The sequence below is a fragment of the Acyrthosiphon pisum genome, chromosome X (assembly GCF_005508785.2).
Source record: "Acyrthosiphon pisum isolate AL4f chromosome X, pea_aphid_22Mar2018_4r6ur, whole genome shotgun sequence".
Taxonomy (NCBI): Eukaryota; Metazoa; Arthropoda; class Insecta; order Hemiptera; family Aphididae; genus Acyrthosiphon; species Acyrthosiphon pisum.
In genome coordinates, this window is record NC_042493.1 from 73713800 (window position 1) to 73723306 (window position 9507).

At 27.8% G+C, this 9507-nt stretch overlaps 1 protein-coding gene across 1 annotated transcript in view; it reads right to left on the reverse strand.

The window, feature by feature from the left end:
• Positions 1-5938, reverse strand: part of LOC100574853 (protein FAM3C-like) — a 33384-nt gene extending 27446 nt beyond the window's left edge. The window contains exons 1-3 of the mRNA XM_003244506.4: positions 5718-5938; positions 1167-1312; positions 922-1071 (exon numbers count right to left, since the gene is read on the reverse strand). Coding sequence (XP_003244554.1) covers positions 922-1071; positions 1167-1312; positions 5718-5767 — 346 coding nt within the window. The 5' untranslated portion in view covers positions 5768-5938. The remainder of the gene's footprint in view (positions 1-921; positions 1072-1166; positions 1313-5717) is intronic.
• Between the last annotated feature and the right edge of the window lie 3569 nt (positions 5939-9507).

Genomic DNA, 9507 nt, shown 5'->3' on the forward strand with positions numbered 1-9507 from the left:
CCACAAAGTGTATAAATTTAATACAAAGCTCCTGATATATTGTTACAATATCAGTTGAAAAATATTAAAAATACATAGGCACAATTTTTTTTTATAAGCATTTAAAGATCAAATTTTAATTTGAAAAATTATTTTGTACTTAAAAATTTATAAAATGTTCAATTTTTGTATCTAAGATTTAAAAATTTAAAACAAGATTCCACGTAAGTAATTAATTCTGTTACCAAAAAATATAAAATATACATTTAAACAGTTTATTTTTATAGTCATTTTAAGTACAAATTTGGACGAAATTACATATTAAAAACCTAGGATAACTCTTTTAGTTATTTTGTTGTGATTGTATAATATTATTCGTGGGTACTTTAAACTTCTAAAGTATACTATTATATAATATCTATGATTTTACCACGGTTTTTTGTTGATGTATAACGCGTTATAAGTACCAATAGATATTATGATATGATTAATTTGGAATTTATTATAGGTACCTATTATAGGTCAATTTTTTTTTAATACCATAGATAAGTATATATATGTCTAATACATAGACTGATATACCGTCTCCGCTCAGAATCGTTTTTCTTATACAGTGATATTATATCATTGAATTCAAATTTAATACTGTCCATTATACAGTGACCCACTTCTAACCTACTGTACAGCAGAGCGACATCCACTTACCCACCTTTTTTAATATAAGTTTTGTCAAATGCCTGTGTATGCACTAAGATAGGGAAACTCATAAATCATATTAAACCAATTAACAAGAATGAAGTTACTGATAATATATACTTATTATCAAATATAAAAAATCTAATGGTCTTCTTATAAATACAAGAAGAACGAATATAAGAAATATGTATACATGTTTTATTAATAAAATATTTAATTTCGCATAAAGTTTACGTATTTACCGACCATATAACGTTTTGGTAGAATTCCATGAAGTCTTCGTGATCGATATGGAAGATTTTTCATTCTTCAAGTGGAAATAATCCATGTAAACCGACTTGTATAGTAAAACAACCATTACGATGATCAAGCAGATAACAAATCGGAATGACGGACCTATTTTCATATAGAAAAAAAAAATAACACGTCAAGATATCGAAGAAAAAATTACATTATTTCCGTGAAGTCCACCATCGATCGTATTGGCTTACTCGACAGGATGTCGCAGAGCGAATCGTCCTTTCTCGTTCTGTTGTTACCATGATCACTTGCACTATCGCCGGCCCCGTTTCTCAAGTCACGTACAATCGGCAATAGTCCCAAATTGTCCTTTCTCTTATTTTTTCTAGTAAAATTCCTTATAAAACAAACAATTTTATATTTTTTAACTTTTGGATAATATTAGCTAGTTAATATTATTTTTAAACGTAATATAACAATGCATATAGTAATAATAAAACAAAAGTGTACCTATATAATCCACATATTAATGTTTCTACTTTTTTTTATTCAAATACAATTGAAGATATATTATATATATATATATAGTATATTGTCCTTACTTATACATAGGTAGGAACTATTAATTCAAAATCATATGCAAAATAGTTAAAGTAATTTATATTAAACAAACTTAAAGAAAATTATACAATATTAGTAGCTAAAAATGATAAAAGTATATAAATAATGTTTTAAATACATGACATTACAGTCTAAAATACTTCGTCGTTTATTATTAATAATTATTATTCTACATTTTGGCATAATATTGTCTCAAAATGTCAAAATGATAATAATAATAAACTTTTATCCCACAAAGCATACAGACTAGTCAGTGGCGCATTTAAGGAGGGGAGGGGGCAACTGGAGCGAATGCCCCGGGTGCCAAATTTTAGAGGCGGGAAAATGTTTATACTCTATAGTATACCATTAACTATAAGAACCTTTTAAAAAATATTACTTTTTTATAAAACTAACTAAAATGACAGCAGCAGACATAAAGATATCTGCTGAGCTTTTAAAAAATGAATATACAATATATGTTTGTGAACATAATTTCCGATGAATTTATTCATTTTAGCAGTTATTTAAAAACCATATCCAATTCTCCTCCAAGTATTCATGACATGTTAGTGTTTATAAGAAAAAAATATTCAAACGATATCTACCTTAAGAGGTTAACTTGGGAGCTACACCCGCATGCTATCTCTACGTGTTACGAACGCATAACATAACAAATTATAGGTATGTCCTGTAGATCACATTTAGCTCTGTTAGCTTAAAAATTAGAGTACCTAAATTTACCTCTAATAAAATTTAGAAGTATGAATATTATCTAGTGAAGTAGTGAACCTCATACGGTTTTTTTTATATTTTAATTTTAAAACAGGTTATGGGTAGGTATTTTAAAATTGTAAATTGTTTTTGCAACTTGCTTTAAAATGTATTCAAGTCTAAAACAACCTATGAGGTTCACTAGATAATAATCTTACCTTTAAATTTTAAATGGGATCAATTCATTCTAGTTTTTAAACTAACATAGCTTAACGTGATCTGCTGAGCGTACAATATGTTAAAAGACTTAGAGAACGCACGCGGGTGTAGCGACCTCTTATGTCAATATTGATTTAATAATGTTATTATGCACTCCAGTATTAGTAAATTTTCAACTGAGATATCGTTTTTAGCCCAAGACTCAAAAAATCATACTTAAGGTCAAACATAGGCGAAGAAAGACCATCTGTATTAGAAATTATGAACTAAAGGCTGGTGTCACTAAAACAATAAACTATAATGATGTTATTCAGGAATTTTCTCAAGATGCAGGACAAAAAATATAAGGCCATTTTATTAAATATATTTTAACTATTTATATTTATTATCTACAAAATATATTTAATATTAAATGTATATTTCTTGGGTGGGGGGGGGGGGCGTTAGTAAAATGTTGCCCCAGGGTGCTTAATGTCTAAATGCGCCACTGAGACTAGTAGTGAACCTTTCAGAAATGTTGGATTCAGAATGTTAATCAATGAATAAATGTTGAGTTTTAATTAAACAATAATCGTTTTAATCTAAAATAAAGCTTCCATAAAGGTTAAATGAACTAGAATACCAAGTTTATTCAACATTTTACCATCAACATTTAATAATCGTAGTTATATAAACCTTAACTTAACCTTGACCTTAATTTAATTGTTAGGATAATTTTTATTTAATCTTAAATAAATACTATTATCAACTTTTTTAATTAAATATCAACTTTTAACTAATGTTCATATTATCAGTATTGTATGTTTAATCAATATTATAAGTGTTATCCTTTTACTAATTTTCTTTCCAAATTTTACAGGCTTATATTGACGACAAAATTAAATTGTTGCCTTAGTTAATAACCGTTTTTTATTTAGACATAGAACACACCAATTCGCTATTTAAAGCTATACAATTTTAATAATATTTTTTTTTAATAATAATATTTTTCCAAATACCTATATATTATTTTAAAATAGCCCAATAGAATATTACGAAAGCTCCAAATTACAATTTTTTAGCTACAAAACTGTGGCCCCTTTATTTTCAAATATTCTAGTACCTATAGATGTTTAATTTTGTTCCTATTAGTAGGTACCTATTTTAAAATAAAAATATGACGATATTTTGAAGAGCTAGATAAAGTATTGTGAAAATATTATTTGATTGTGTTAACGCCGTAATGGTGAAAAATTTCAAATATTTTTTAATTACATACGATAAAATAACTGACATCGATATTTTTTGTTTGAATACCAACTAATCTTTGATTAGTAATAACTATTAAGTAAACAATTACACAGTATAGTTATGTTTACACACGTCGTATCTATGTCTAATATTCATACGTCCAAGTAAATGTAAGGCTGGGTATGGATATTAAATCTCTTGTTTTCATATTTTTAATGTTTAGGTGTTATTTAAATTATTGAGACATGTCTATAATAGGAATATAATATTATATAAATATATTGTGTATTTTTGTAAATGTGTTGTGTTTGTAATTGATATATAAAAACTATAAATATAATATAAAGATATAATAAAATTAATAATATACTAAAAACGTAAATGATATAGAAAATGTATATTGGTGGTAGTCTACTTAGATATAATAATTGAATAATAATTAAAATTTCCCATAAAAGCGAATGTTTGATAAGTACCTACTTATATAGTACTTAAGTGTAGTATTAAGTCCCAGTAAAGTTAAATAATTTATTTTAAGAAAATTATAATAAATTTACTGAAACATAAAAACATATACAGATAGATAGTAACGTCTATAACACTTCCTTTAAATCGTCTTCAGTAAGTGTATAAACTTTTACAAACTTTAAAAGTATTTTAATATTTAATTTGTTTATAATTATTATATGTATTACAGATATAACTAACTTTTTATATAAATTACTAATTTTTAATTTCTATTAGTTTTAATAATATAATAAATAATAATATAATTTTATAAATATAATATAAAAATATGTAAAGTAAATGCTACCTATGATAATACCTAGTTTAATTATTTAATTAAAAATATGTAAAGATAGGTACTGAATAGGCAATTTATTCGACACCAATACAAGTCATTTTGCTGTACCTGCGTCTATACTCAAAGTAAGGTATTATTTGTTGTTGTGGTTCATAATATGAATAGATATTATAAGTTTTGATTTTTTTATGAAATTTAAGAATAATATTGTATTATATGGAATTCAGACGAGGATGTGCTAGACGGTAAAAACGTTTGCACATGAATAATAAATACTAAATAAGTATGGCACACAAAGATATATTATATAGGTATTGTCGTATTGATACATAAATTGGTATAATTATATTGCATATAATAGGTTTTTGACATATCATTCTTTGCTTTTAACAATATCGAAATAAATAACAATAAAACCAGGGCTATATTTGGGAATTTATGCCCAGGGACACAAAAAAAAAAACACCAAATTATGCAAAAATTTACAAGATTTAAAAATCAATTTACTAGATTCGATCACTTTCAATGTTTAATACTGGTTGGGCATTTCTGCTATTATGATAATGATAATATTATAAATGATGCTAACAAATAACAAATTATAAAATATAATATTAGTTGTAAGAAATAATAGTGAATTGATATGAGAGTAATAAAACAACGTCAATTTAAAAAAAAAAGAACCATCCACTTATGTAAACAGTCCCTAAATGATATGGCCCTGAAAACCACCTAACCAGAATCGTCACTTAAAAGAAAAAGGAAATCGTAAAAATTATTCTTGAAAAAAACTTTACTTTCAATATCATCGGATGTAGTACCTATATTATTGTTATAGGACGTATAACAACATTTTCCTCCGTATTATAAGTATAAACATTTTCGTTGTTCACAATCTCTCGTCATCGCTGAAGGTATGCCAAGATATGCATGGCGTTAGATATCAGTATAATATAAAAAAAAAATTACAATTCTCCACCACCCCCCCCACCACCCCCCCCAAAAAAAAACAAAAAAATTGGCGATTGCCTCATGTCCATGACAATCTTTTACAATCGAAGCTCACCGATGGAATACCGCACGTCTGTATACCTCCGACCTATACGTACAGTGCCTTTACGGTACAATAATAGAACATTGCATTGACCATTGGCCGCAAGTGACGATTCGACCTCACCACCTCATCACCTACCTATCGCCAAATGTAATGGTTATGTACGTGCGCATGGCTTACCTGCTGATCATGTACCGGTGACTGTACACTGAGTAATATTTGGTTGGCATGTCGTCGACGTCGTCCACGGGACAGCCTGTGGTGGCTGTTACCGAGGTTTTTGAACTATTTAATTTAACTGATAAGGTGCGTGTTGTTACTGTTCTGTTATCACGCGGTCTCCGGCAACGCAAAGTCGGCACAACCACTGCAGCAGTCGATACCGAGTGGCTGGTGGAGCCGGGGGCGAATATCATATAATTTAGGACGTGCGTATTGATTTCTCGCGGCCAGCTGACGGTCGTCGGCGTCCCGCTTCACCATCGTGTGGCATGGTGTGGAGGTGACGTCGATCCGGTGGTGTAAATTGCAGGGTCGTTTTATATAAATATGTATCTCGTACAGTCGTACCTGATACTATTATACTGATATCACCTATTGCGGTTGTTGTAGCTACCATATGATATAGTTGGCTAAAAGTACCTACTTTGTCTTACTAAATTCAATTTTTCGTCTCTCGTATAACTTTGTATCTTTAGGTTGTCTACAACAGAGTCCTATACCACGCACGTCTAAACATACCTTTGCAACTGTGCAGTAGGAATAAATACATTATACAGACACAGTACACATAAATTATAAGATATATGGTTAATAATCTATCATGTGTGTAAGGGGGAGGGGAGGTGTCAAACACCACATGAGGAATTAATTTCATTGGGCCCATACAAAATCATTAACGGAGTAACGGTCATTAAGCATACTTACCTTAAAAATGTGCCGAACGCCACCACATTACGTTATTATATTATACTTGTCTGGTTTTTTTGTGTCCGATCGATCGAAGTCCCAAAAAAAGATATACTGTAAAACTTTCATATTACGAAGTCTCGTGGGGCATAAAAAAATCGTATTTGGTACTAATTTGTTTGGCTCCCAAAAATATTTCGTTGTAATTTTATTACATAGAAGTTCGTCATATGGAAGTTTCACTGTAATAGATTTTAAAGCGTTTTACTGAACGGTCGTCTTCATTTTGTTCCCAATCAAAAAGACAAAAAGTGCTAAAATTCATTCATGTGTATAATAGATAATTTATATCATTTAGGGAAAAGTCAACCATATTAATATATTATATTGCTACCTATATTATAATTTTATTTTATTATCATTATAATTTTCAAGTCAATATATACCGAATACCAATGTACCTACCGTAGAATATGGTGTGAATAAAATAGTAGTACCTATAAATAGCTTGAAATGATTAATCTGTATAAATATTATTTTGATAAGTTTTTTAAATTTATAAAATACAAACTTATAAAGAATTTTGCAAATTATTAAGCCATTATATTTTATAAAATTTAAAATTTATTACATTTTTAACTAAAAAATAATTTGTAAATGCTCGTGATTTTGACGAATCTTATGAAAGTTTGCACTTCAAACTCTCATAAACAAAATAATGTGGATTTACTCTCAATTTTTTTTTTTTTTGATTCCTGTAATAAATTGTGATACATTTTTGTAGAAAATGTTCAAGTTTTTTAAACGATCATACACTTTTCAATCGACATTTATAAAAATAAGCTTAAAATTCAAATGTCTGTGAATATTTTGAAAATTATATCATAAAACCTAACCCTAACCTATATATATAATGCTAATACAAACATTTAGTAAAGATTTCATGTAATTATTATGCTTATTAATTTTTAAATTAGGTACAATAAAATAACAATAGATAGATTGAGTCTAAAACAGATATTTCGTAAAATTTCCCGTTTTTTCAAATTTTTTTTTTAGTTTTTCCTATTTATTAAAAAAAGTCAAAAGTACTGCGAAATTTTTAGCAAATTTTCTACCAAAAATGCATTGAAGTTGAAGATGAAATATTTTTACTACTCCAATATTTTTGCGTGGGCAGTAAGATGCCACAGATCGATAGGAAATAACTAAAAAATTACTTATTACCTAGTGACTATACTATAATATTGTCCAATAGAAAATATTATAGATTTTGTAACTGTTTTAAATTTGTTCATATTTAATAGAAGGTACCACCGACGGCCTACCTACTATTATTAAATCTATTAATAAATTTCCTACGATCAGGGCTCGCATTTGAAAAAAATTCAGTTTTATGTTATATTTACAATTATACAAACATAATATAGGTACAACCTTTGAGTTTATCGTTATTTAAAATAATGTTCTTTGTTAATACCTATTAATTAATGTATTAATATAATGTATTAATAATAATTAATAAATAATGTGGGCAGATAATAACCCGGAATATAATATATGTCTGTATGCATTAAATAAATATTTCTACCGAAACCAATATAACTTTTATATAAATAGATTTTAAATTATTTCGTTTTGCGTTATTTTTCGTTCAATGAAATTCTATGTAATATATTCTATGTTTAATGATTTTTAATTTTGGTAGGTAATCGTTATGTTTTATATAACGCTTGATAATAATATTAATTTAATATTAAATATGATAATATCTTTATCATGGATATAACGTTATTATAACGTGTGCAAGTCCTACCTACAATTCCATTATTCTTAAATAGTTATGTAATATGTAGGTTCCTATTAAATTGTTTATGTTGTTGAAAATACAAATAAAATAAAAATATAAATATAAATAACAGTAGATGACTGAAGTTTTCATCAAAAATGATTAGATATATTTATCTATAGACTAAAATAGTATACGCAACGACATCTAGACGACAATTATTGCACGTAAAATCATAATACATGCACTCCTATATTGTTGTGTGAGGATGCGTTTCTCTCGAAAATATTATTTTATAATAGCTTAATATTATAAAACACATAATTATTCGGTAGGTATTTACCAACATTACCAACATTGGGATGTAACTATTTTTCTTAAAATTAGCCATGTCAGCATAGGCGCAAATAGGGGGGGGCTTTAGAGGCTAAGCCCCCAAAAATGTCCGTAGCACTCCCAAACATTTTCTACATTTTCTTTTAAGCTTATTCAATATTATCAAAGTAAGGCCCTATTAGCCCTATTAGCCCCCCCAAATCTCAAACGCTATTTGCGCCTATGCATGTCAACTTAAAGACTAAAGTATTCACAATATTTAATTCACATTTCAAGCTACCTACCTTTCTTCAAGCCCGGATTAAGACTTTTGAGGCCCAGGGGCCAAAGTTTTAAATGAGGCCCTTGTACGAAAAAAAAATAATAATGTATATAATGTGTTCCGGGGTTAAGTGACCAGCCGACGTCATATAAAAGTATACCAAAAATGATAAAGAAATAGCCTTTAAAGATTGGGTCTAACTTTTTTTATTTTTTAAGTTATGGGCAAACTTTTTTTATCAAAATCATACATATCACGCATTTGTTTATGTATTTTCAAAAGTTTTTAACATTTTTATGTATTTTTTTTTATTTTAAAGCTATTTAATTGTCCTATAAACATTCCAAAATACGCAATTGAACTAGAAATGCACTAATTATTTTTATTAAATTAAAAAAGTAGTAAAAAGTTGGCAAAAATTAGCATTTTTTAAAGGAATCGTGTATTATTCCAAATAATTGATTACTTGGTATGGGTTTTTTTTAGATTCTGAACGAAGTGATGAATGTATTGATTTTACAATGATGTGTGTTTTTTTTTTTTTTTTTTGTGTCTGACGACAACTTTTGGAGCAGTAAAAATGCTTCGATTTTCAAAAGTTGTACCTTTTCTGAAAGGAAAGTGAATCTAGTTGGTACTTTGGGGGGTCAAAAGTGAAAATTTCCCAATACTTT